Source organism: Oncorhynchus clarkii, chromosome 17, assembly GCF_045791955.1.
Source record: "Oncorhynchus clarkii lewisi isolate Uvic-CL-2024 chromosome 17, UVic_Ocla_1.0, whole genome shotgun sequence".
Classification (NCBI taxonomy): Eukaryota; Metazoa; Chordata; class Actinopteri; order Salmoniformes; family Salmonidae; genus Oncorhynchus; species Oncorhynchus clarkii.
In genome coordinates, this window is record NC_092163.1 from 25,713,238 (window position 1) to 25,741,148 (window position 27,911).

At 48.5% G+C, this 27,911-nt stretch overlaps 4 protein-coding genes and 5 pseudogenes across 4 annotated transcripts; all 9 read right to left on the reverse strand.

Annotated features, from left to right (window-relative positions):
- Nucleotides 1–256: 256 nt before the first annotated feature.
- LOC139369682 (histone H1) lies at nt 257–958 on the reverse strand. Its single transcript, XM_071108943.1, has one exon. The coding sequence runs from the start codon at nt 878–880 to the stop codon at nt 257–259; it is 624 nt and encodes a 207-aa protein (XP_070965044.1). The 5' UTR covers nt 881–958.
- A 1,007-nt stretch (nt 959–1,965) lies between these two features.
- LOC139369683 (histone H2B-like) lies at nt 1,966–2,757 on the reverse strand (annotated as a pseudogene).
- Nucleotides 2,758–3,208: 451 nt separating this feature from the next.
- On the reverse strand, nt 3,209–3,567 carry LOC139369684 (histone H4). The gene has a single exon (XM_071108944.1). The coding sequence runs from the start codon at nt 3,561–3,563 to the stop codon at nt 3,252–3,254; it is 312 nt and encodes a 103-aa protein (XP_070965045.1). The 5' UTR covers nt 3,564–3,567; the 3' UTR covers nt 3,209–3,251.
- Nucleotides 3,568–12,358: 8,791 nt separating this feature from the next.
- On the reverse strand, nt 12,359–13,235 carry LOC139370630 (histone H3-like; annotated as a pseudogene).
- Nucleotides 13,236–13,362: 127 nt separating this feature from the next.
- On the reverse strand, nt 13,363–27,513 carry LOC139370628 (uncharacterized; annotated as a pseudogene).
- Nucleotides 14,565–15,278, reverse strand: LOC139370629 (histone H1-like). The gene has a single exon (XM_071110224.1). The coding sequence runs from the start codon at nt 15,200–15,202 to the stop codon at nt 14,579–14,581; it is 624 nt and encodes a 207-aa protein (XP_070966325.1). The 5' UTR covers nt 15,203–15,278; the 3' UTR covers nt 14,565–14,578.
- Nucleotides 16,136–17,102, reverse strand: LOC139370632 (histone H2B-like; annotated as a pseudogene).
- On the reverse strand, nt 17,576–19,290 carry LOC139369983 (histone H4-like). The gene is made up of 2 exons (XM_071109263.1): nt 19,269–19,290; nt 17,576–17,895 (listed from the first exon to the last, which is right to left on the reverse strand). Exons 1-2 carry the CDS (start codon nt 19,288–19,290, stop codon nt 17,576–17,578), a joined length of 342 nt encoding a protein of 113 aa, XP_070965364.1.
- LOC139370631 (histone H3-like) lies at nt 26,236–26,796 on the reverse strand (annotated as a pseudogene).
- Nucleotides 27,514–27,911: the final 398 nt, after the last annotated feature.

Genomic DNA, 27,911 nt, shown 5'->3' on the forward strand with positions numbered 1-27,911 from the left:
TGCCAATTCTAACACATCACAACAATGTTGACTGGTGAGGGTGCTGCACTCTTGAGTGACAAATGTAAAGCCATTTAGCCACTCCAAAATGCCACTTCAAATGTCATTCATTTCATTTCTTTTGCACCACGGGTAGGTAGGTAGATAGGTGGAATGGAATGACATGCGCTTTTATGGAAAGAGGTGGGTGGCTCTTAAAAGAGCCTTTTGTGGTAACAACATGTGTCGAGTAGAAAGAACACTGTTTGTAATAGCTTTACTTCTTCTTGGGGGCTGCCTTCTTGGCCTTGGCCGCCTTGGGCTTGGCGGCTTTGGGCTTCGCTGCCTTGGTAGCCTTCTTGGGGCTCTTGGCCGCTTTCTTGGCCGCTGCGGCGGGCTTCTTCACCTTCTTTGGGCTCTTGGCGGCCTTTTTGGGTGTAGCGGGCTTCTTGGCCTTCTTGGGGGACTTCTTTGCGGCCACTGCCTTCTTGGCTGCTACCTTCTTGGGCTTCTTGGCGGCGGCGGGCTTCTTGGCGGCCACCTTCTTAGCTTTGGGGGCTGCGGCTTTCTTGGCGGGCTTCTTTGCCTCGACGGCCTTCTTGTTGAGCTTGAAGGAGCCGGAAGCACCGGTGCCCTTGGTCTGGACCAGGGTGCCCTTGGTGACAAGGCTCTTGACGGCGATCTTGACACGGGAGTTGTTCTTCTCCACGTCGTAGCCGCCTGCCGCCAGAGACTTCTTGAGCGCGGCCAGGGACACGCCGCTCCTCTCCTTGGAGGCGGACACCGCCTTGACGATGAGCTCGCCTACGCTGGGTCCCGCTTTCTTGGGCTTGGCTGCTGCCTTCTTCTTGGGTGCCTTGGCCGGCGCGGCGGCGGCGGGTGCTGGTGCGACTTCTGCCATGTCTGTCGTTCGGTCCGGTAAACACACACACTTACAACACTACGGTAGTCTGTGAGGAGGAGTACTTTGCTGTAGACGCTGCTCTGCGCTATTGAAGCTCCACACCGTGCAGGGGGCTGGCCTTAAACGCGACATGAGAACCATGTAGACTCAAGCCACCCAGCTCGGCTTCTCCGGGCTGGCCAAATGCTCTTTCACTTGTGTTTTCTGGTTGCCAATATCGGGCCAAAAGTCACCGACGGAGCCGTGTTTTTGGCCCAAAAGCGAACGGCCCAGCGAGCAGACTTGTGTCCGTTCAGAATAAAGTCATGTGGGCTGCAGAATGACTCGCTCAAAACCTCACCGTTCGACTGTCGGGTGGAGCGGTGCGCACTGCTTTTCCTGTGCTATTTGTCTCCTAAATGGCCTAAAAGTGCATCCGATTGCGAGCACCATTGATTGTGGAGTGAGCCGAGATGTCTGGCAAGGGAATCAAATGGTTTGGCGTCCCCTGATGTGCTCCTTGGTGTTTTAAAGGAGAGCTCTTTTGGGGACCTTAAAACACATGCACTTGTGAGGCCTGGCTGAGACTAGTTTCACGTTGTATTCGTCATGTGTCCAGGAGGCAAACGAAATAATACACTGTCCAACGACATGCTTACTTGCACTGTGTGTGTGTGTGTGATGTTTTATTAGCATGAGTTTATTAGTTGGATTTGGAGCCTGTGTGTTTTCTTGTGCTAGGTAGTCTCTCTCTCTCTCTCTGTCTGTGTGTCTCTTTCAAAAGCGTGTCAGAGAGAGAGAGAGAGAGATAGGCTTGTGGCCTTCTCGCAGTCCTTCCTCGCTTGACTCCGCAGCGTGACTCACTCGTGCCGGTCTTTGTGTCTGTGGGTCTTGGTGTCTGGCTGTGCGGCCGGCGCTATGGAGGTTGGCGCCCCATGTGCTTGTCCGCCCTGATATAGGCCTAGAGAGAGAGAGATTTGGAGCCTCTTCTTCTCTCTCCTCCTCCCTCTTGTACAGGAAGGTGTAAGGGATGTGAAACGTCACTTGCTCTGAGACTGTTGTTGATGATGTGTGCAGAGGGTCCCTGGTTTGGCCTAAAGTTATACTGTTACACAGGCTCCAGTCATCGGAGCACGAGTGGAATCCCACTCACTGTGTTATACTGCCATGCACACATTCCTACCCTGTTCATGTCAGCATCATTTATTCCCTCTCCCCCCTTTTTGACATGTCCTCCACACACACACACACACATATATGGATTTGCTTTTTTCACTGACAGGGTGGGTGGCTCTTAAAAGAGCCTTTGGGTTACTACAGCACTCCAAATGGGCTGTTTACTTGGAGCTGGTGTACTTGGTCACGGCCTTGGTGCCCTCGGACACTGCGTGCTTGGCCAGCTCTCCGGGGAGCAGCAGGCGCACTGCGGTCTGGATCTCCCTGGAGGTGATGGTGGAACGCTTGTTGTAGTGGGCCAGGCGAGACGACTCTCCGGCGATACGCTCGAAGATGTCGTTCACGAACGAGTTCATGATTCCCATGGCCTTGGAGGAGATGCCGGTATCGGGGTGGACCTGCTTCAGGACTTTGTACACGTAAATGGCGTAGCTCTCCTTCCTCGACTTTCGGCGTTTCTTGCCGCCTTTCCCTGCGGTCTTGGTGACGGCTTTCTTGGAGCCCTTCTTGGGCGCGGACTTTGCTGGCTCGGGCATGATGCTGATGTCTCGCTGCTTCTCACAAACGAATGAGGGGGTGGAGAGCCCTTTCCCTCTTATGAAGACGAAGCTAAGCTAATTCGCCGGCCGTGGACACACCCCTGCTTTCTCATAGGCGCCCCTGCCATTTGCCCAGTGGAGCTGAGCGCGCATAAGAGCCTTCCATTCAGAGGCTTGCTTCCCTAACAAAGACCATAGCCTATGCTCTGTCACTGGTGGGGAATGGTGTGTTTCCAAAAAAGTCCTACAATGGCCAGAAATAAGGCCCCCCTTTTTGGTACTTGGTGGGGATTTCCCAGCCGTGGTGCCTCGTAATACGACTGTACGCAAAGCCTGCACTGAACATAGCCTCCTGTCACGAATACTCCCTCCCTGTCCACTCAAGAGTGGCTCATGGTTTAATACGACTGTACGCAAAGCCTGCACTGAACATAGCCTCCTGTCACGAATACTCCCTCCCTGTCCACTCAAGAGTGGCTCATGGTTTAATACGACTGTACGCAAAGCCTGCACTGAACATAGCCTCCTGTCACGAATACTCCCTCCCTGTCCACTCAAGAGTGGCTCATGGTTTCCTACGATAATGGATTTGACCCTTTTGAAGCGGATGTGGGTGGCTCTTAAAAGAGCCTTTGGGTTCAAGTCGGGATGTTGACGTTCCGAGAAGAGTGCGTTTAACCGCCGAAACCGTACAGGGTGCGTCCCTGGCGTTTCAGAGCGTAGACCACGTCCATGGCCGTAACGGTCTTCCTCTTGGCGTGCTCGGTGTAGGTGACGGCGTCACGGATCACGTTCTCAAGGAACACCTTCAGGACACCGCGGGTCTCCTCGTAGATCAGCCCGGAGATACGCTTCACGCCGCCACGGCGAGCCAGACGGCGAATGGCGGGCTTGGTGATTCCCTGGATGTTATCGCGGAGAACCTTACGGTGACGCTTGGCGCCTCCTTTTCCGAGTCCCTTGCCGCCTTTACCTCTTCCAGACATCGTGTGTTCGCTAGCTGAGTTCAAGTGAATTAATGACGTAATTTTTTTTTTTTTTTCAAGTAGACAATGGACCTGATCGGACAGCTCAGAGCCTCTGCTCTTTTCTGTCCATAAGAAACAATTGGATTAGTGGAAGAGGCAGGGCAGGCCAGGAACAAGGAAGAAGGGTGTGGTCAGCAGGGCATCACCCGAGGCTGAATGCCCTAAGGTTATCAGAACGGTTAGTTTCGCCTTTTTGCTTTTCCCGACATGAATTCGTCGTGTTTTGTTTTAAAAATAGAGGTAAAAAAAAAAAATATAAAATAAAAAAAAATAATAAAAAAAAAATAATAATAATAATAATAATTAAAAAATAAAAATAAAAAAAAAGGAATAAAAGAGGGATAAAAGGATTTTGTAGCTCACAGCTGTGCATGGGGAGAGGGGTCGGGGTGCTAAGGAGTGCATTCACATGTATCTACACATTTTCACAAATATCTACACATTTTCATACACACTTATTTTTTGTATTTTGTATTTTTTTTTTTTTTTTTTTTTTTCTTCCTCTCTTCTAGGTCAGCTTCAGCATTATGGACATGGGTGTATCTGTGGTCCATTTGGCCTGTCCCACGGCTTCCTTCAATGATGGGTTGTGAGTGGCTCTGTTGATGAACTTCTGGCCAATGACTGACTGTCTGTTGTTGATTGATGTCAGTCCAGATATGCTGTTAACGTAGTGGTTGCTGATGTATCTTGGTAGTCTGTAAGCCATTTTTGCTGCCATGTTTTGGACTATCTGTAGCCGATTCATCTGCTGCGGTGAAGCTGTTATCCAGGCTGGCAGGGCGTATTCAAAGAGGGGTCGGATGTAGCTGATGTAGACTTTCAGCACTGTCTGGGGTGAGGCTCCATATTTTCTTCCGCACAGCGTTTTTAGGTGGTTTAGTCTTTTTCGTCCCTCTCTCTCTATGTTCGCTATATGGGTTGTCCAGCGCATGTTCTTCTGGAAGGTGACTCCAAGGAATTTTGCTTCTTCCTTGCCACTTTAATTGTACGGTTGTGGAGAAAGCTGGTGATGATGTTTCTGATGGAGAGCGGTAGTTTGAGATTGGAATCTGCGAGCCGGTAACACAGTCCATTGTGCCACATCTTGTCAAATGCTTTCTCTATGTCAAAGAAAACTGCCAGGGTAAGTTCTTTTTTCTTGAAGTTCCGAAGGATGTCCTCTGACAGTCTTAGAATGTTATCGGTGGTTGATCTTGCTTTCCTGAAGCCAGCTTGGTGGATTCCAAGGAGGCCCATTTCCTCGGTGTGGCCGCTCAGTCTTTGGGTGAGTACTCGCTCAAACAGCTTCCCGACATGACTGAGGAGGCTGATTGGTCTGTAGCTTGTGACGTTGTATGGGTCTTTGCCAGGTTTGTGGATCATTGTGACAACTGCAGATTTCCAGGGTAGGGGAAAGTAGCCTTCCGTGAGACATGCTGTGAAGAGGTTGGAAAGAAGGTGCAGGTATTCGTCAGGTGCTTGCTTGATGAGTGTGCTGTCAATGTTGTCTTCCCCTGGTGCTTTGTTTTTTGTTTTTTTCAGGTGGGTCTTGATTTCTTCAATGCTCACAGAGCGGGTGAGGGGATGGTCTACTGGTGTCGGATTTGAGGTGTACACTGTTTTCTGCATTTCTCTGTCGACGACGGTTTTCCAGTCTTTGTCAAAGAGAGGGTCGTCGGGACAAGAATGAACATTTTGTAGGTGGTTTCTGAATAATGTTGCTTTTGTTTTGTTGTCTTCGATGAGTTGGTTTTGAGACTTTAGCACAGGTATGATGTTATTGGTTTTGTCTCCGTTGATTGTTTTGATTTTTTGCCAGAAGGTCCGGGGGTTGGTGTCTGTATCTAGCTGGTGATAGAAGGCAGTCCACTGTTTCTGTTTGTGGAGGGTGAGTTGGTGTCTGATGTGATTTTGCAACCGATTAACTTCTGTTTTCAGGTTGGGTGCTCTTGTTCTAATAAAGTCTCTCCGGATCTTTCTTTTCTGCTTGATGAGACTGAGGATATGTGGTGGGAGTTGTTGTGGTGGTCTGGTGGTGGTAAGTGGGATGGTCTCTTCCCGGGCCTGGATGAGGATACTCCCTATTCTCTCCGCCAGCTGGTCCAGATCTTTGGGGTTCTGCGTTGTTACTGCAATATTTGTTATCTTGTCTGTAATGCAATTTCTGTATTTTTCCCAGTCTGCTTTCTTGTAGTTGTATCTTTGCTTTTCAGGTGCTTGTTGGAGTTGGAGAGAGAAGGAGGCAAGGACAGGAAGGTGGTCACTTCCCACGTCGTGGCTGACAGAGAAGCTAAGAAGCTTAGCAGCCAAGTCTGGGGAGCAGAGGACAAGATCAAGGATGTCTGCCGTGGAGTTTGCAGAATGGATGTGTGTGGGCTTGTTGGTGTTGAGGATGGCCAGGTTTGTGCTGTCGAGGATATCCCTTAGTACTCTTCCCGATGTGTTTGTAGTATTACAGTTGAAGTCGATGTGTTTGGCATTAAAATCTCCCATTATGATGGTGTGGCAGTTGTTGTCTGCGAGGGTGGCGATCAATTTTTCGGAGGGTGTTGTTGCGGGTGGACAGTATATGGTGGCTACCAGAAGAGTTGTTTGTGCATTTAGGAGTATTTTCGCTGCAGTGTACTCATTGTTGTTGAGTTCTTCTTTGGTGAGGTTGAAAACGGCTTCAGAGTACTCTATTCCTTCTTTTAAAAGCAGTGCCACACCACCTCTGCATCCCTCTACTCGATCCTTCCTTAGAATGTTAAAACCAGGAATACGGAATCTTACATAAGTACTTAGGAAGGTTTCGTTGATAGAGGCAATGCTGGTTTGCTTTTCTAGAAGAAGTTGCTTCAGCTCCTGCTCGTTTTTCCTTAACCCTCTGATGTTGATATGTAGAACATTTATTGGAGTAGCCATTTGGTTTGGGGTGTATTTAACTTGGAATCGCCTTCTACGGCCTTAAGAGGAGGGGCCATCTCTGTGTTTCCTTATGCTATCCATAACTCTCTTTACCATTTCTTCATCTCCGCATATTCCTTTCAGATCCTCCTGCAGGTGAGTGGTGCTGGTGAGAGGCTGGGGGCCGGAGAGGCTTGGTGTTGCGAGATGGTTGGTAGTGGCTGTGCTGATGGTGGTAGTAGTCCTGGTGGGCTTGGCGGTGGTGAGGGCTAGATAGGTGGGGCATTGTCTGGAGACCGATGAGTGGGCGCCGCCACAGTTGGCACAGCTGGCATCATTTATCTCTTTGGGGCACTCTTTATGGTGGTGGTTTTCAGCACATCGCAGACATTTGATCTGGTTTTTGCAGTCTGTGGAGACGTGGTTGAATTCTTGACATTTGTAGCACTGTTTGATAATGGCGGGGGGTGGCCGTGCTTTTTCCACCCTGAAGTGGAAGTAGTTCATGTAGAATCCCTCTAGCAGTAAGCCAGGCGCGTCGTCCGGGTTGCTGAGGTGAATACGGATGAAAGTGGTCGGTTGCTGTGTGGCTCGGCTGACGATCCTGTACACTTTAGTGGTTGTAATGCGCTGCCTCTCCAGTTCTTGCTGGATTTCGTCGCTGGTGGTTTCCATTTGGATGCCCTTGATGATAAGCTGTTTGGTGGGTTTGTTGTCTTGGGTGGTTTGGTTTCCTCTCTGTGCCAACCTGCACTTAATCGTTGTTCCGTTGAAGGCCCCTGTGGGCCAGGGGGAGAGGAGGGAGTTCATGGAGTGGATATCCTTGACAAATACAAGGATTCCACCTCTTCTCATCTGGATGAGCTTTTGCAGCTGGATATTAGGTTTATTGCGTAGGATTTCTTTGTAGATGTCTTTGTTTGAAGGAGGTGGGAGAGCAACACTGTTCAAGAAGTCAATTACCACAGGAGACAGTTTCTGCTTGTCGCTTGTGCTTTCCCTTCTGGCCTGTTTTTGTGGGTGGCTACTGTACAGCATCCCATATCTTCCCATATTCTGGGTGACAATATCAGAATAGGTATCTTGAGGTGGGGATAGAGGTTGAGCTTGTGGAGGGTTAGTTGCTGTGCTTTCACTGTGTACAAGGAGGTCCATTTCCTCGGACATCGTGTGTTCGCTAGTTGCGTTCAAGTGAATGAATGACGTAATTTTTGGTGCTCGGTGCTCTTATTATCTGCGTTTGGTGGACCTGATTGAAGCCAGTGGCACAGAAAGCGCGCGCTTTTGCCTGGCCTCTGCTGCAAAGAGGAGGGCGTTCGTTCTAGGGAACTATGGAGGAAGAAATCAAAGCTACTTGCATGCGCGGGAAACACACTCAAATACTGAGCTATGTTGAACACAAGGCCCAACTGTGATGTCCCACTCTTCACATTGATTGATTGGTGTTGTTCTTCTTGTTGTTGTTGTTGTTGCGCCTGATTCAACTCTTTCAATCAGCTGTGCCTCTCCAGGGCTACAACAAAAATGCCTACTCTACCCCTGCCTGGAGTTGGGAAACACTGAACTAGTAGGATTCAACCCACTGCAGTTGCCAGTCACACCTAATAGAGATAGGTGTTAAAACCTCAAATAGTGTCACAAGTACAAAGGAGAAACGAAGTGGCACAAATGGGAAACAAATACACAAGGAATGCCACAAATCCTAAGGGGTCCGTAATGTCACCTCAGCAGTCATGTAGCTCTTGAAGGCCATGTAATAACGTCATTCTTCTTTTTCTTCCCTAGACATGATCCAGGTGGCCATGGGACGGGTGGTGATACCTCTGCAAGCTGAAATGCAGTAAAACATTCCTCAGACACCCACCCAACACACACACAATAAAGGGATCATTTTCCTATGCGTACAGAGGTGATAGGGATGTGCAAATATTGTATGGTACTTTTTTCAAAAAACAATAACATAGCCTTATATTATGGAAATAGTGGTATGAGGTGGATCCTTTATAGGCCAGAGAGCCTCAGATGTTGCATTGAATGATCTCAACAGGTCATTTAAAAGGGGACAAATGAGGCCCAAGGGCACATACTGGCGATTGACCAATCGGTGCAGTTGATTCACATCTCAGATGTGACTAGGTATCATCTTACAACTTATTGTTGCCATAATTGTCTCTTACATGTACTTAGTGGCTGCCGGCCCTCGGTTTAGTACATCGAGCAACAGAGGTTGCCTTTTAGGAGAACGACTGACAAGCGTTCAACTAGCTGGGATGCAGCTAGTGTCATCAAAGCACTTTGTCATAGCAAGTTAGAAGAAATAGGTCAAGGTTACGAAAAGGCTTAGGCTTACCCCAAATGCCACGTCCGTTCGTAGCTGTACTCCGTGTAGGCACAACAAGTCATCACACAGAGAGCACACTTGAAGCACAACTGCACTGCCTGGAAGGCCGCAACGGACTGAATTGGAATCCCTCAAACAGCACGCTAACTACATTCCGCTTTATGATGTCACAGTCAGCCCCTCGGAACACTGGTCCTCAACAATCTCAAACACCTTGGATACCCAAGCCAAACATTCTCGAATCACTCACATTCACAAATCAACCAGGGAGAAGAAGGCTGCCAGGAATTGAATGCTGAAAAGCTAACCTCCTTCACAGAGCAACATCATAGGACTGGGAGTTTGTGTTCAACAGCTTGCGTTCCCCTATTATCAAGGGCTTAGTTCCTCTATAGGCTACAGTGCAGATACTTCACATGCAGAGTACAACAACAAATAACAGAGGGCCTGTTACCACACCCTATAGGCTAGGAGTTGAACTTGGACCACAATGACATTGGTAGTAATTAGCCTGCAGCATAAATGACAGCTCCCTAACGGGGACATAAAGTGGAAATGGAAGTGCGACACATAGAGGGAAAGTCCTAATCTTAATCAAATAGACACATTTTTTTTATTTTTTTTATTTCACCTTTATTTAACCAGGTAGGCAAGTTGAGAACAAGTTCTCATTTACAATTGCGACCTGGCCAAGATAAAGCAAAGCACTTCGACACATACAACGACACAGACTTACACATGGAGTAAAACAAACATACAGTCAATAATACAGTATAAACAAGTATACGATGTGAGCAAATGAGGTGAGATAAGGGAGGTAAAGGCAAAAAAAGGCCATGGTGGCAAAGTAAATACAATATAGCAAGTAAAACACCGGAATGGTACATTTGCAATGGAAGAAATGTGCAAAGTAGAAATAAAAATAATGGGGTGCAAAGGAGCAAAATAAATAAATTCATTAAATACAGTAGGGAAAGAGGTAGTTGTTTGGCCTAAATTATAGGTGGGCTATGTACAGGTGCAGTAATCTGTGAGCTGCTCTGACAGTTGGTGCTTAAAGCTAGTGAGGGAGATAAGTGTTTCCAGTTTCAGAGATTTTTGTAGTTCGTTCCAGTCATTGGCAGCAGAGAACTGGAAGGAGAGGCGGCCAAAGAAAGAATTGGTTTTGGGGGTGACTAGAGAGATATACATACACCTGTTTAGCAGATGTCGGGAAATGCTTGTGTTACTAGCTCCAACAGCACAGTCAAGTCTAACAAGTAATATCTAACCATGTTCCAACATTCCACACAATACACCCAAATGCAATTGGAATACATCAATATATGGACGAGCAATGTCAGACCGTCCGTAGACTAACATACCTTACAATACAATACTTTATATATCCACATGACATGAGCTATGCAAACCACCTCCACGTTAGGAATGTGCCCAGTGATATCTAACAAAAACACACACCTCCGTGGAACCCACATGGCAAGACAGGAAGGAAGACATGCAGGAGTGCTCATGAAGAAGACCGGAATCATCTCCAATCAAGTGAACAATGTCAAAGGAATAGGGCAAGTCATATAGATAGGGAGGCATTTCACCGCCACCCGCTGGACCACAAGTCATTTTGCCAACACTGGCTCATCATTCAAAGCCACATAGGGAGGGATCTTAACACCACCTGCTGGATCAGAAGTGCCACTCACAATGGCCACACAGACCATTTCTCCCTCAACCTGATGCAATTGTCACAACAAGTATGTGCTCAAAATCAAACATTAACTACAACAGATCATCAAATAGGCAAACACATGCTCATGTAGAGTACCTCAAATTATACAGTTACTTTGTCACCAAACCTAATCTGTCATTCATCTACAAATACATGCTCTTCTAAAGCCACAATGCAATGTTCACATGGTACATTTCATTTCTTACAATCTATGTCACTATTACTTCATTTGACTGCTCTTAAATCATATTCACTTAACCCTTTTCTTCACCTGCTGATTTTCTGCTGCTTTTGTCTCTTGCAGATTTGGACGTCATGTGAATCTATGTTTCTCAAGTATCAAAAGAGAGAAAATGAAAAACGGAATGCTACTTTTCTCTCTAGCCTAGTGCACTCTTTATCTGTGAGCTCCCGTACTGGTGTAGGTAGCTCCAAAAAAAGGTACAGATGCCATAGAACTTGATCTCGACGACCACATTTTACACCAATGCACCCCGACAATCGGTTGGTGGTCGGGAATCAAGTGGATGATTCTGGGACCAATTACAGGGTGTACTGAACTGTGCCTATAGCATGTCAAAAATCCCTCCAACGGGAAATAGGCCTTGGCAAATGGCCAGGGGCGCTGTCCTTTTCAGCACCACGGAGCTCCGCTATTACCTGTCTCATGAGTGAAGATGCAACAGCAGACAATTCCTGCTCTTTTGTCCTGCAATGACACACTTTAGCCGTGTCATTGCTGCATTTAACTGGCAGCCTGTATTTAGGGCCTTTACTTTGTCGTATCATTTGGTCAAGGGGTTTCGATTCCTCAGCAAATCTTCTTTGAAAAATGAACTAAATCCCACATCAGAAGTCGACTTCAAATCACGCCAAAGACACACGACTCTACTCAACCGGAGTCAATAGTATCAAATATTCTGCACTGTGAAGGTGTCATGTGCTGAGCCATTTAGTTCCTATGAAGCCTATTTACGAAGCCAATGCAGCAATCACCACGTACCTGCCTGCATTGGTGATTGCTATTCTGTAATTGGTCAACTACTAATAGGGCAATCATCCCGGCAGCTTCGTAACAGCTGTTTTGCAAGCCCTTGACGATTACATCTATTGATTCCTGCTGTCCTGATACCTTTTCTCTTAAGGGATCTCGGATCTAGTCTAAAGGACTATCAATGGGTATGGCATTGGAATATTCAATCGCACACTGAATTCATCCCACTAAATACATTCCTTTCATTTCTCCATTTATTCCACCATATCGAAACAACTTACCTATGCACGCACACAAACAAGCACAGAAGGGCGACTTAATAATATCACGTCTAATTTGGTGGCCTACAACATTTCCTGTACCTTCGTTCACTTGCGCCAGACAGAGATATATCATTTTACTTTCAATAGCTTAGTCAGTCGCATGAATTATGGGGTGCACACAGCTAACGTTGTAATGATCGGATCAAAACATGGATTTTTGGGGCCATCGAGGAATGTCACATGGGCCAGAAATCATTGAATGGCCATTTTCACAAAGGAATAGACAGACTCTAGCATGTTACATTCCAAGAGCAATTGGAATCGAAAAAACACAACGTGCCCCACTTGGGGACCCGAGGACCGAGTTTGGGAAACGCTGGCCTGAAGATCAAATACCAATAGGGAGCCACTATGACGTGCTCACACGCTGACAGTACCCGCGTTTAACCACTAGATGGCCTCCGTGCTCCATGGTAAACTTTTCCCCTCTCATCAGCGGCACTGCAACATGGGACTTTCAAAGTCAGTTGTTCTTAGCTACATAGTGACCATTTTTGACACTTTTTGCCCTATATCATTACTATCACTCATTACTGCTAGTGTATTTTTCCCCTCTTCTACTCTAGGCATACATCTAATCACATATAGAGAGCGTTATTGAAACGACTCAAGTCAGTTAAGAACCAACTCTTATTTACAATCACGGCCGGTGGTGATACAGCCTGGAATCGAACCACGGTCTGTAGTGACTCGAGAACAGGGAACATACACGGCGGGAAAGGGGCGTGTACAAATGGAACAATTGTGCCTTTTTGACTGAAATATGGAGGTGGCTCTTAAAAGAGCCTTTGGGGGATTTTGGAGATCAGGTCATCGTTTATGCGCGCTCTCCGCGAATACGACGGGCCAGCTGGATGTCCTTGGGCATGATGGTCACCCTCTTGGCGTGGATGGCGCACAGGTTGGTGTCCTCGAACAGGCCGACCAGGTAAGCCTCGCTTGCCTCCTGCAGGGCCATCACTGCGGAACTCTGGAAGCGCAGGTCGGTCTTAAAGTCCTGGGCAATTTCTCGCACCAGGCGCTGGAAAGGCAGTTTGCGGATCAGCAGCTCAGTGGACTTCTGGTAACGACGGATCTCTCTAAGAGCCACGGTGCCGGGCCTGTAACGGTGAGGCTTCTTCACGCCGCCGGTGGCCGGGGCGCTTTTGCGCGCAGCCTTGGTGGCGAGCTGCTTCCTGGGTGCTTTGCCACCGGTGGATTTGCGAGCGGTTTGCTTGGTTCTGGCCATGGCGCTAGCTAGCTTCCTTCTTTCACAGTCGGAGTATAGCCTCCAAATGCCTATGTGAAGTTTATAAAGCCGGCAGCGGCGTCTGTTGATTGGTCACCATCTCCGCACCGCCCTGATTGGCCCGTTGCGGAGGCCTCCTCCGCCGCCCATTGGACAGGAGGCTCGGCCTCTCCGTGCCGCCCCAAAATGCAACCCCCACCCTCGCCGAGGCGCGCTTGGGTCTTTTGTTAGGGCCGCGAGCTACGTTACACTTTGCGCGCAATAATGCTCTCTCATTCTAGCCTAGTAGTTGTTAATCTTCATTTAGGCCTCATGTGGGCACTTGATACGGTGCCGTGTATATGTGTGTGTGTATAACAAACACGCCAAATAAAGGACACTTTGCGCTTTTGTTGAGCTAGGTGGTTGGCTCTTAAAAGAGCCTTTGGGGGTTGAGTAGTCAAGTTGCAGCCGCACCAGCGATTTTACTTGGCTTTGACGGCCTTCTCAGTCTTCTTGGGGAGCAGCACTGCCTGGATGTTGGGCAGAACACCACCCTGAGCGATGGTCACGCCGCCAAGCAGTTTGTTAAGCTCCTCGTCGTTGCGGACTGCCAGCTGCAGGTGACGGGGGATGATACGAGTCTTCTTGTTGTCACGGGCAGCGTTTCCGGCCAACTCCAGGATCTCAGCAGTCAGGTACTCGAGCACTGCGGCCAGGTACACTGGTGCGCCAGCGCCCACACGCTCGGCATAGTTGCCTTTACGCAGCAGCCTGTGCACACGGCCCACGGGGAACTGGAGCCCGGCACGGGATGAACGTGTCTTTGCCTTCGCCCTGGCCTTGCCTCCGGTTTTGCCTCTTCCGCTCATATTGGTAGCTTCAGTACGTCACAGAAAGTCTGAATGAGCCGCTGGCCACCTCGAGAGCCTTACTTATACCTCGCCACAAAAGCCATCGATTGGCCACCGGACCGGTGTGGCCTTATCCAATTGGAGTGAGGGAGGGACAGACAGACAGGCAGTCAGCCCTAAGCCCGCCCCCCCCCACCCGCCCGCAGGCAGCAGAGTGACGAGGGCTAGGCTACTCTGTTTCCCTCCGACTTTTGTTACTTTTTCACGTTGGCGGGAGCGCCAAAGTGAGAACTCAAATCACTGAAACATGTATCAATCAATTCGAGAGTGGCTCATAATACAAATGGCTGCTGTCCAACCCACTATAGTATGTATGCTTCTTATTATCAGGATCAATGTGACATGCCAATTCTAACACATCACAACAATGTTGACTGGTGAGGGTGCTGCACTCTTGAGTGACAAATGTAAAGCCATTTAGCCACTCCAAAATGTGGTGCGTAAAAGTCATTCATTTCATTTCTTTTGCACCACGGGTAGGTAGGTAGATAGGTGGAATGGAATGACATGCGCTTTTATGGAAAGAGGTGGGTGGCTCTTAAAAGAGCCTTTTGTGGTAACAACATGTGTCGAGTAGAAAGAACACTGTTTGTAATAGCTTTACTTCTTCTTGGGGGCTGCCTTTTTGGCCTTGGCCGCCTTGGGCTTGGCGGCTTTGGGCTTCGCTGCCTTGGTAGCCTTCTTGGGGCTCTTGGCCGCTTTCTTGGCCGCTGCGGCGGGCTTCTTCACCTTCTTTGGGCTCTTGGCGGCCTTTTTGGGTGTAGCGGGCTTCTTGGCCTTCTTGGGGGACTTCTTTGCGGCCACGGCCTTCTTGGCTGCTACCTTCTTGGGCTTCTTGGCGGCGGCGGGCTTCTTGGCGGCCACCTTCTTAGCTTTGGGGGCTGCGGCTTTCTTGGCGGGCTTCTTTGCCTCGACGGCCTTCTTGTTGAGCTTGAAGGAGCCGGAGGCACCGGTGCCCTTGGTCTGGACCAGGGTGCCCTTGGTGACGAGGCTCTTGACGGCGATCTTGACACGGGAGTTGTTCTTCTCCACGTCGTAGCCGCCTGCCGCCAGAGACTTCTTGAGCGCGGCCAGGGACACGCCGCTCCTCTCCTTGGAAGCGGACACCGCCTTGACGATGAGCTCGCCTACGCTGGGTCCCGCTTTCTTGGGCTTGGCTGCTGCCTTCTTCTTGGGTGCCTTGGCCGGCGCGGCGGCGGCGGGTGCTGGTGAGACTTCTGCCATGTCTGTCGTTCGGTCCGGTAAACACACACACTTACAACACTACGGTAGTCTGTGAGGAGGAGTACTTTGCTGTAGACGCTGCTCTGCGCTATTGAAGCTCCACACCGTGCAGGGGGCTGGCCTTAAACGCGACATGAGAACCATGTAGACTCAAGCCACCCAGCCCGGCTTCTCCGGGCTGGCCAAATGCTCTTTCACTTGTGTTTTCTGGTCGCCAATATCGGGCCAAAAGTCACCGACGGAGCCGTGTTTTTGGCCCAAAAGCGAACGGCCCAGCGAGCAGACTTGTGTCCGTTCAGAATAAAGTCATGTGGGCTGCAGAAGCCCCGTGCATTTTGCTGCGACTCGCTCAAAACCTCACCGTTCGACTGTCGGGTGGAGCGGTGCGCACTGCTTTTCCTGTGCTATTTGTCTCCTAAATGGCCTAAAAGTGCATCCGATTGCGAGCACCATTGATTGTGGAGTGAGCCGAGATGTCTGGCAAGGGAATCAAATGGTTTGGCGTCCCCTGATGTGCTCCTTGGTGTTTTAAAGGAGAGCTCTTTTGGGGACCTTAAAACACATGCACTTGTGAGGCTTGGCTGAGACTAGTTTCACGTTGTATTCGTCATGTGTCCAGGAGGCAAACGAAATAATACACTGTCCAACGACATGCTTACTTGCACTGTGTGTGTGTGTGTGATGTTTTATTAGCATGAGTTTATTAGTTGGATTTGGAGCCTGTGTGTTTTCTTGTGCTAGGTAGTCTCTCTCTCTCTCTCTCTCTCTCTCTCTCTGTGTGTCTCTTTCAAAAGCGTGTCAGAGAGAGAGAGATAGGCTTGTGGCCTTCTCGCAGTCCTTCCTCGCTTGACTCCGCAGCGTGACTCACTCGTGCCGGTCTTTGTGTCTGTGGGTCTTGGTGTCTGGCTGTGCGGCTGGCGCCCCATGTGCTTGTCCGCCCTGATATAGGCCTAGAGAGAGAGAGATTTGGAGCCTCTTCTTCTCTCTCCTCCTCCCTCTTGTACAGGTGTAAGGGATGTGAAACGGCTAGTTTCAATCGGTGACGTCACTTGCTCTGAGACTGTTGTTGATGATGTGTGCAGAGGGTCCCTGGTTCGGCCTAAAGTTATACTGTTACACAGGCTCCAGTCATCGGAGCACGAGTGGAATCCCACTCACTGTGTTATACTGCCATGCACACATTCCTACCCTGTTCATGTCAGCATCATTTATTCCCTCTCCCCCCTTTTTGACATGTCCTCCACACACACACACACACATATATGGATTTGCTTTTTTCACTGACAGGGTGGGTGGCTCTTAAAAGAGCCTTTGGGTTACTACAGCACTCCAAATGGGCTGTTTACTTGGAGCTGGTGTACTTGGTCACGGCCTTGGTGCCCTCGGACACTGCGTGCTTGGCCAGCTCTCCGGGGAGCAGCAGGCGCACTGCGGTCTGGATCTCCCTGGAGGTGATGGTGGAACGCTTGTTGTAGTGGGCCAGGCGAGACGACTCTCCGGCGATACGCTCGAAGATGTCGTTCACGAACGAGTTCATGATTCCCATGGCCTTGGAGGAGATGCCGGTATCGGGGTGGACCTGCTTCAGGACTTTGTACACGTAAATGGCGTAGCTCTCCTTCCTCGACTTTCGGCGTTTCTTGCCGCCTTTTCCTGCGGTCTTGGTGACGGCTTTCTTGGAGCCCTTCTTGGGCGCGGACTTTGCTGGCTCGGGCATGATGCTGATGTCTCGCTGCTTCTCACAAACGAATGAGGGGGTGGAGAGCCCTTTCCCTCTTATGAAGACGAAGCTAAGCTAATTCGCCGGCCGTGGACACACCCCTGCTTTCTCATAGGCGCCCCTGCCATTTGCCCAGTGGAGCTGAGCGCGCATAAGAGCCTTCCACTCAGAGGCTTGCTTCCCTAACAAAGACCATAGCCTATGCTCTGTCACTGGTGGGGAATGGTGTGTTTCCAAAAAAGTCCTACAATGGCCAGAAATAAGGCCCCCCTTTTTGGTACTTGGTGGGGATTTCCCAGCCGTGGTGCCTCGTAATACGACTGTACGCAAAGCCTGCACTGAACTTAGCCTCCTGTCACGAATACTCCCTCCCTGTCCACTCAAGAGTGGCTCATGGTTTAATACGACTGTACGCAAAGCCTGCACTGAACATAGCGTCCTGTCCACTCAGAGTGGCTTGTGGTTTGATACGACTGTACGCAAAGCCTGCACTGAACATAGCCTCCTGTCACAAATACTCCCTCCCTGTCCACTCAAGAGTGGCTCATGGTTTCCTACGATAATGGATTTGACCCTTTTGAAGCGGATGTGGGTGGCTCTTAAAAGAGCCTTTGGGTTCAAGTCGGGATGTTGACGTTCCGAGAAGAGTGCGTTTAACCGCCGAAACCGTACAGGGTGCGTCCCTGGCGTTTCAGAGCGTAGACCACGTCCATAACGGTCTTCCTCTTGGCGTGCTCGGTGTAGGTGACGGCGTCACGGATCACGTTCTCAAGGAACACCTTCAGGACACCGCGGGTCTCCTCGTAGATCAGCCCGGAGATACGCTTCACGCCGCCACGGCGAGCCAGACGGCGAATGGCGGGCTTGGTGATTCCCTGGATGTTATCGCGGAGAACCTTACGGTGACGCTTGGCACCTCCTTTTCCGAGTCCCTTGCCGCCTTTACCTCTTCCAGATATCGTGTGTTCGCTAGCTGAGTTCAAGTGAATTAATGACGTAATTTTCGGTGCTCGGGTGCTCTTATTATCTGCGTTTGGTGGACCTGATTGAAGCCAGTGGCACAGAAAGCGCGCGCTTTTGCCTGGCCTCTGCTGCAAAGGGGAGGGCGTTCGTTCTAGGGAACTATGGAGGAAGAAGAAATCAAAGCTACTTACATGCGCGGGAAACACACTCAAATACTGAGCTATGTTGAACACAAGGCCCAACTGTGATGTCCCACTCTTCACATTGATTGGTGTTGTTCTACTTGTTGTTGTTGTTGCACCTGATTAAACTCTTTCAATCAGCTGTGCCTCTCCAGGGCTACCACAAAAAATGGCTACTCTACCCCTGCCTGGAGTTGGGAAACACTGAACTAGTAGGATTCAACCCACTGCAGTTGCCAGTCACACCTAATAGAGATCGGCGTTAAAACCTCAAATAGTGTCACAAGTACAAAGGAGAAACGAAGTGGAACATACGGGAAACAAATACACAAGGAATGCCACAAACCCTATAAGGGGTCCGTAATGTCACCTCAGCAGTCATGTAGCTCTTGAAGGCCATGTAATAACGTCATTCTTCTTTTTCTTCCCTAGACAGGATCCAGGTGGCCATGGGAAGGGTGGTGATACCTCTGCAAGCTGAAACGCAGTAAAACATTCCTCAGACATCCACCCAACACACACACAATAAAGGGATCATTTTCCTATGCGTACAGAGGTGATAGGGATGTGCAAATATTGTATGGTACTTTTTTCAAAAAACAATAACATAGCCTTATATTACGGAAATAGTGGTATGAGGTGGATCCTTTATAGGCCAGAGAGCCTCAGATGTTGCATTGAATGATCTCAACAGGTCATTTCAAAGGGGACAAATGAGGCCCAAGGGCACATACTGGCGATTGACCAATCGGTGCAGTTGATTCACATCTCAGATGTGACTAGGTATCATCTTACAACTTATTGTTGCCATAATTGTCTCTTACGTGTACTTAGTGGCTGCCGGCCCTCGGTTTAGTACATCGAGCAACAGAGGTTGCCTTTTAGGAGAACGACTGACAAGCGTTCAACTAGCTGGGATGCAGCTAGTGTCATCAAAGCACTTTGTCATAGCAAGTTAGAAGAAATAGGTTAAGGTTACGTAAAGGCTTAGGCTTACCCCAAATGTCACGTCCGTTCGTAGCTGTACTCCGTGTAGGCACAACAAGTCATCACACAGAGAGCACACTTGAAGCACAACTGCACTGCCTGGAAGGCCGCAACGGACTGAATTGGAATCCCTCAAACAGCACGCTAACTACATTCCGCTTTATGATGTCACAGTCAGCCCCTCGGAACACTGGTCCTCAACAATCTCAAACACCTTGGATACCCAAGCCAAACATTCTCGAATCACTCACATTCACAAATCAACCAGGGAGAAGAAGGCTGCCAGGAATTGAATGCTGAAAAGCTAACCTCCTTCACAGAGCAACATCATAGGACTGGGAGTTTGTGTTCAACAGCTTGCGTTCCCCTATTATCAAGGGCTTAGTTCCTCTATAGGCTATAGTGCAGATACTTCACATGCAGAGTACAACAACAAATAACAGAGGGCCTGTTACCACACCCTATAGGCTAGGAGTTGAACTTGGACCACAATGACATTGGTAGTAATTAGCCTGCAGCATAAATGACAGCTCCCTAACGGGGACATAAAGTGGAAATGGAAGTGCGACACATAGAGGAAAAGTCCTAATCTTAATCAAATAGACACATTTTTTTTATTTTTTTTTTTTTTTTATTTCACCTTTATTTAACCAGGTAGGCAAGTTGAGAACAAGTTCTCATTTACAATTGCGACCTGGCCAAGATTAAGCAAAGCAGTTCGACACATACAACGACACAGACTTACACATGGAGTAAAACAAACATACAGTCAATAATACAGTATAAACAAGTCTATATACGATGTGAGCAAATGAGGTGAGATAAGGGAGGTAAAGGCAAAAAAAGCCCATGGTGGCAAAGTAAATACAATATAGCAAGTAAAACACTGGAATGGTACATTTGCAATGGAAGACATGTGCAAAGTAGAAATAAAAATAATAGGGTGCAAAGGAGCAAAATAAATAAATTCATTAAATACAGTAGGGAAAGAGGTAGTTGTTTGGCCTAAATTATAGGTGGGCTATGTACAGGTGCAGTAATCTGTGAGATGCTCTGACAGTTGGTGCTTAAAGCTAGTGAGGGAGATAAGTGTTTCCAGTTTCAGAGATTTTTGTAGTTCCTTCCAGTCATTGACAGCAGAGAACTGGAAGGAGAGGCGGCCAAAGAAAGAATTGGTTTTGGGGGTGACTAGAGAGATATACATACACCTGTTTAGCAGATGTCGGGAAATGCTTGTGTTACTAGCTCCAACAGCACAGTCAAGTCTAACAAGTAAGATCTAACCATGTTCCAACATTCCACACAATACACCCAAATGCAATTGGAATACATCAATATATGGACGAGCAATGTCAGACCGTCCGTAGACTAACATACCTTACAATACAATACTTTATATATCCACATGACATGAGCTATGCAAACCACCTCCACGTTAGGAATGTGCCCAGTGATATCTAACAAAAACACACACCTCCGTGGAAACCACATGGCAAGACAGGAAGGAAGACATGCAGAAGTGCTCATGAAGAAGACCAGAATCATCTCCAATCAAGTGAACAATGTCAATGGAATAGGGCAAGTCATATAGATAGGGAGGCATTTCACCGCCACCCGCTGGACCACAAGTCATTTTGCATACATGCTCTTCTAAAGCCACAATGCAATGTTCACATGGTACATTTAATTTCTTACAATCTATGTCACTATTACTTAATTTGACTGCTCTTAAATCATATTCACTTAACCCTTTTCTTCACCTGCTGATTTTCTGCTGCTTTTGTCTCTTGCAGATTTGGACATCATGTGAATCTATGTTTCTCAAGTATCAAAAGAGAGTAAGTTACATTGACCTACTTTATGAAAAACGGAATGCTACTTTTCTCTCTAGCCTAGTGCACTCTTTATCTGTAAATCAAATCAAATCAATCAAATCAAATTTTTATTTGTCACATACACATGGTTAGCAGATGTTAATGCGAGTGTAGCGAAATGCTTGTGCTTCTAGTTCCGACAATGCAGTAATAACAAGTAATCTAACTAACAATTCCAAAACTACTGTCTTGTACACAGTGTAAGGGGATAAAGAATATGTACATAAGGATATATGAATGAGTGATGGTACAGAGCAGCATAGGCAAGATACAGTAGATGGTATCGAGTACAGTATGTACAAATGAGATGAGTATGTAAACAAAGTGGCATAGTTTAAAGTGGCTAGTGATACATGTATTACATAAGGATACAGTCGATGATATAGAGTACAGTATATACGTATGCATATGAGATGAATAATGTAGGGTAAGTAACATTATATAAGGTAGCATTGTTTAAAGTGGCTAGTGATATATTTACATCATTTCCCATCAATTCCCATATTTAAAGTGGCTGGAGTTGAGTCAGTGTCAGTGTGTTGGCAGCAGCCACTCAGTGTTAGTGGTGGCTGTTTAACAGTCTGATGGCCTTGAGATAGAAGCTGTTTTTCAGTCTCTCGGTCCCAGCTTTGATGCACCTGTACTGACCTCGCCGTCTGGATGATAGCGGGGTGAACAGGCAGTGGCTCGGGTGGTTGATGTCCTTGATGATCTTTATGGCCTTCCTGTGACATCGGGTGGTGTAGGTGTCCTGGAGGGCAGGTAGTTTGCCCCCGGTGATGCGTTGTGCAGACCTCACTACCCTCTGGAGAGCCTTGCGGTTGAGGGCGGTGCGGTTGCCATACCAGGCGGTGATACAGCCCCCCAGGATGCTCTCGATTGTGCATCTGTAGAAGTTTGTGAGTGCTTTTGGTGACAAGCCGAATTTCTTCAGCCTCCTGAGGTTGAAGAGGCGCTGCTGCGCCTTCTTCACGATGCTGTCTGTGTGAGTGGACCAATTCAGTTTGTCTGTGATGTGTATGCCGAGGAACTTAAAACTTACTACCCTCTCCACTACTGTTCCATCGATGTGGATAGGGGGGTGTTCCCTCTGCTGTTTCCTGAAGTCCACAATCATCTCCTTAGTTTTGTTGACGTTGAGTGTGAGGTTATTTTCCTGACACCACACTCCGAGGGCCCTCACCTCCTCCCTGTAGGCCGTCTCGTCGTTGTTGGTAATCAAGCCTACCACTGTTGTGTCGTCCGCAAACTTGATGATTGAGTTGGAGGCGTGCGTGGCCACGCAGTCGTGGGTGAACAGGGAGTACAGGAGAGGGCTCAGAACGCACCCTTGTGGGGCCCCAGTGTTGAGGATCAGCGGGGAGGAGATGTTGTTGCCTACCCTCACCACCTGGGGGCAGCCCCTCAGGAAGTCCAGTACCCAGTTGCACAGGGCGGGGTCGAGACCCAGGGTCTCGAGCTTGATGACGAGCTTGGAGGGTACTATGGTGTTGAATGCCGAGCTGTAGTCGATGAACAGCATTCTCACATAGGTATTCCTCTTGTCCAGATGGGTTAGGGCAGTGTGCAGTGTGGTTGAGATTGCATCGTCTGTGGACCTATTTGGGCGGTAAGCAAATTGGAGTGGGTCTAGGGTGTCAGGTAGGGTGGAGGTGATATGGTCCTTGACTAGTCTCTCAAAGCACTTCATGATGACGGATGTGAGTGCTACGGGGCGGTAGTCGTTTAGCTCAGCTACCTTAGCTTTCTTGGGAACAGGAACAATGGTGGCCCTCTTGAAGCATGTGGGAACAGCAGACTGGTATAGGGATTGATTGAATATGTCCGTAAACACACCGGCCAGCTGGTCTGCGCATGCTCTGAGGGCGCGGCTGGGGATGCCGTCTGGGCCTGCAGCCTTGCGAGGGTTAACACGTTTAAATGTCTTACTCACCTCGGCTGCAGTGAAGGAGAGACCGCATGTTTTCGTTGCAGGCCGTGTCAGTGGCACTGTATTGTCCTCAAAGCGGGCAAAAAAGTTATTTAGTCTGACTGGGAGCAAGACATCCTGGTCCGTGACTGGGCTGGATTTCTTCCTGTAGTCCGTGATTGACTGTAGACCCTGCCACATGCCTCTTATGTCTGAGCCGTTGAATTGAGATTCTACTTTGTCTCTGTACTGGCGCTTAGCTTGTTTGATAGCCTTGCGGAGGGAATAGCTGCACTGTTTGTATTCGGTCATGTTACCAGACACCTTGCCCTGATTAAAAACAGTGGTTCGCGCTTTCAGTTTCACACGAATGCTGCCATCAATCCACGGTTTCTGGTTAGGGAATGTTTTAATCGTTGCTATGGGAACGACATCTTCAACGCACGTTCTAATGAACTCGCACACCGAATCAGCGTATTCGTCAATGTTGTTATCTGACGCAATACGAAACATCTCCCAGTCCACGTGATGGAAGCAGTCTTGGAGTGTGGAGTCAGCTTGGTCGGACCAGCGTTGGACAGACCTCAGCGTGGGAGCCTCTTGTTTTAGTTTCTGTCTGTAGGCAGGGATCAACAAAATGGAGTCGTGGTCAGCTTTTCCGAAAGGGGGGCGGGGCAGGGCCTTATATGCGTCGCGGAAGTTAGAGTAACAATGATCCAAGGTCTTTCCACCCCTGGTTGCGCAAACGATATGCTGATAAAATTTAGGGAGTCTTGTTTTCAGATTAGCCTTGTTAAAATCCCTAGCTACAATGAATGCAGCCTCCGGATAAATCGTTTCCAGTTTGCAGAGAGTTAAATAAAGTTCGTTCAGAGCCATCGATGTGTCTGCTTGGGGGGGGATATATACGGCTGTGATTATAATCGAAGAGAATTCTCTTGGTAGATAATGCGGTCTACATTTGATTGTGAGGAATTCTAAATCAGGTGAACAGAAGGATTTGAGTTCCTGTATGTTTCTTTCATCACACCATGTCACGTTGGCCATGAGGCATACGCCCCCGCCCCTCTTCTTACCAGAAAGATGTTTGTTTCTGTCAGCGCGATGCGTGGAGAAACCCGTTGGCTGCACCGCTTCGGATAGAGTCTCTCCAGTGAGCCATGTTTCAGTGAAGCAAAGGACGTTACAGTCTCTGATGTCCCTCTGGAATGCTACCCTTGCTCGGATTTCATCAACCTAGTTGTCAAGAGACTGGACATTGGCAAGAAGAATGCTAGGGAGTGGTGCACGGTGTGCCCGTCTCCAGAGTCTGACCAGAAGACCGCCTCGTTTCCCTCTCTTTCGGAGTCGTTTTTTTGGGTCGCTGCATAGGATCCACTCCTTTGTCCTGTTTGTAAGGCAGAACACAGGATCCGCGTCGCGAAAAACATATTCTTGGTCGTACTGATGGTGAGTTGACGCTGATCTTATATTCAGTAGTTCTTCTCGACTGTATGTAATGAAACCTAAGATGACCTGGGGTACTAATGTAAGAAATAACACGTAAAAAAACAAAAAACTGCATAGTTTCCTAGGAACGTGAAGCGAGGCGGCCATCTCTGTCGGCGCCGGAAGTCAGAAGCTCCCCTACTGGTGTAGGTAGCTCAAAAAAAAAGGTACAGATGCCAGTACCCCATGTAGCCTATAGAACTTGATCTCAACGACCACATTTTACACCAATGCACCCCGACAATCGGTTGGTGGTCGGGAATCAAGTGGATGATTCTGGGACCAATTACAGGATGAGGGGTGTACTGAACTGTGCCTATAGCATGTCAAAAATCCCTCCAACGGGAAATAGGCCTTGGCAAATGGCCAGGGGCGCTGTCCTTTTCAGCACCACGGAGCTCCGCTATTACCTGTCTCATGAGTGAAGATGCAACAGCAGACAATTCCTGCTCTTTTGTCCTGAGATGACACACTTTAGCCGTGTCATTGCTGCATTTAACTGGCAGCCTGTATTTAGGGCCTTTACTTTGTCGTATCATTTGGTCAAGGGGTTTCGATTCCTCAGCAAATCTTATTGGAAAAATTAACTAAATCCCACATCAGAAGTCGACTTCAAATCACGCCAAAGACACACGACTCTACTCAACGGGAGTCAGTACTATCAAATATTCTGCACTGTGAAGGTGTCATGTGCTGAGCCATTTAGTTCCTTATGAAGCCTATTTACGAAGCCAATGCATTGGTGATTGCTATTCTGTAATTGGTCAACTACTAATAGGGCAATCATCCCGGCTGCTTCGTAACAGCTGTTTTGCAAGCCCTTGACGATTACATCTATTGATTCCTGCTGTCCTGATACCTTTTCTCTTAAGGGATCTCGGATCTAGTCTAAAGGACTAACAATGGGTATGGCATTGGAATATTCAATCGCACACTGAATTCATCCCACTAAATAGATTCCTTTCATTTCTCCATTTATTCCACCATATCGAAACAACTTACCTATGCACTCACACAAACAAGCACAGAAGGGCGACTTAATAATATCACGTTTAATTTGGTGGCCTACAACATTTCCTGTACCTTCAACCAAAACGTTGGTACCACTTTTTTTCGACCACCTTTCACTTGCACCGGACAGAGATATATCATTTTACTTTCAATAGCTTAGTCAGTCGCATGAATTATGGGGTGCACACAGCTAACGTTGTAATGATCGGATCAATACATGGATTTTTTTTGCCATCGAGGAATGTCACATGGGCCAGAAATCATTGAATGGCCATTTTCACAAAGGAATAGACAGACTCTAGCATGTTACATTCCAAGAGCAATTGGAATCGAAAAAACACAACGTGCCCCACTTGGGAACCCGAGGACCGAGTTTGGGAACCGCTGGCCCGAAGATCAAATACCAAATAGGGAGCCACTATGACGTGCTCACACGCTGACAGTACCCGCGTTTAACCTTTAGATGGCCTCCGTGCTCCACGGTAAACTTTTCCCCTCTCATCAGCGGCACTCAAAGTCAGTTGTTCTTAGCTACATAGTGACAATTTTTGCCACTTTTTGCCCTATATCATTACTATCACTCATTACTGCTAGTGTATTTTTCCCCTCTTCTACTCTAGGCATACATCTAATCACATATAGAGAGCGTTATTGAAACGACTCAAGTTAAGAACTCAGTTAAGAACCAACTCTTATTTACAATCACGGCCGGTGGTGATACAGCCTGGAATCGAACCACGGTCTGTAGTGACTCGAGAGCAGGGAACGCGACGTGTTCGTCTACAACATACACGGTGGGAAAGGGCCGTGTAGAAATGGAACAATTGTGCCTTTTTGACTGAAATATGGAGGTGGCTCTTAAAAGAGCCTTTGGGGGATTTTAGAGATCAGGTCATCGTTTATGCGCGCTCTCCGCAAATACGACGGGCCAGCTGGATGTCCTTGGGCATGATGGTCACCCTCTTGGCGTGGATGGCGCACAGGTTGGTGTCCTCGAACAGGCCGACCAGGTAAGCCTCGCTTGCCTCCTGCAGGGCCATCACTGCGGAACTCTGGAAGCGCAGGTCGGTCTTAAAGTCCTGGGCAATTTCTCGCACCAGGCGCTGGAAAGGCAGTTTGCGGATCAGCAGCTCAGTGGACTTCTGGTAACGACGGATCTCTCTAAGAGCCACGGTGCCGGGCCTGTAACGGTGAGGCTTCTTCACGCCGCCGGTGGCCGGGGCGCTCTTGCGCGCAGCCTTGGTGGCGAGCTGCTTCCTGGGTGCTTTGCCACCGGTGGATTTGCGAGCGGTTTGCTTGGTTCTGGCCATGGCGCTAGCTAGCTTCCTTCTTTCACAGTCGGAGTATAGCCTCCAAATGCCTATGTGAAGTTTATAAAGCCGGCAGCGGCGTCTGCTGATTGGTCAACATCTCCGCACCGCCCTGATTGGCCCGTTGCGGAGGCCTCCTCCGCCGCCCATTGGACGGGAGGCTCGGCCTCTCCGTGCCGCCCCAAAATGCAACCCCCACCCTCGCCGAGGCGCGCTTGGGTCTTTTGTTAGGGCCGCGAGCAACGTTACACTTAACGCGCAATAATGCTCTCTCATTCTAGCCTAGTAGTTGTTATCCTTCATTTAGGCCTCATGTGGGAACTTGATACGGTGCCGTGTATATGTGTGTGTGTATCTAACAAACACGCCAAATAGTTGGCCAGGCATAGAAAGGACACTGCGCTTTTGTTGAGCTAGGTGGTTGGCTCTTAAAAGAGCCTTTGGGGGTTGAGTAGTCAAGTTGCAGGCGCACCAACGATTTTACTTGGCTTTGACGGCCTTCTCAGTCTCCTTGGGGAGCAGCTCTGCCTGGATGTTGGGCAGAACACCACCCTGAGCGATGGTCACGCCGCCAAGCAGTTTGTTCAGCTCCTCGTCGTTACGGACTGCCAGCTGCAGGTGACGGGGGATGATACGAGTCTTCTTGTTGTCACGGGCAGCGTTTCCGGCCAACTCCAGGATCTCAGCAGTCAGGTACTTGAGCACTGCGGCCAGGTAGACTGGTGCGCCAGCGCCCACACGCTCGGCGTAGTTGCCTTTGCACAGCAGCCTGTGCACACGGCCCACGGGGAACTGGAGCCCGGCACGGGATGAACGTGTCTTTGCCTTCGCCCTGGCCTAGCCTCCGGTTTTGCCTCTTCCACTCATATTGGTAGCTTCAGTATGCCACAGAAAGTCTGAATGAGCCGCTGGCCACCTCGAGAGCCTTACTTATACCTCGCCACAAAAGGCATCGATTGGCCACCGGACCGGTGTGGCCTTATCCAATTGGAGTGAGGGAGGGACAGACAGAGAACTCAAATCACTGAAACATGTATCAATCAATTCGAGAGTGGCTCATAATACAAATGGCTGCTGTCCAACCCACTATAGTATGTATTATTCTTATTATCAGGATCAATGTGACATGCAAATTCTAACACATCACAACAATGTTGACTGGTGAGGGTGCTGCACTCGAGTGACAAATGTAAAGCCATTTAGCCACTCGAAAATGTGGTGCGTAAAAGTCATTCATTTCATTTCTTTTGCACCACGGGTAGGGA

Excerpts from the sequence above, each read along its gene's own strand:
- LOC139369682 (XM_071108943.1), bottom strand. The coding sequence starts at position 880 with ATGGCAGAAGTCGCACCAGCACCCGCCGCCGCCGCGCCGGCCAAGGCA.
- LOC139369684 (XM_071108944.1), bottom strand. The coding sequence starts at position 3,563 with ATGTCTGGAAGAGGTAAAGGCGGCAAGGGACTCGGAAAAGGAGGCGCC.
- LOC139370629 (XM_071110224.1), bottom strand. The coding sequence starts at position 15,202 with ATGGCAGAAGTCTCACCAGCACCCGCCGCCGCCGCGCCGGCCAAGGCA.
- LOC139369983 (XM_071109263.1), bottom strand. The coding sequence starts at position 19,290 with ATGTTTGGCTTGGGTATCCAAG. Across the intron at positions 17,896-19,268 it reads GTTTGGCTTGGGTATCCAAG|CTAGCGAACACACGATATCT; the intron begins GTGTTTGAGATT and ends ACTTGAACTCAG.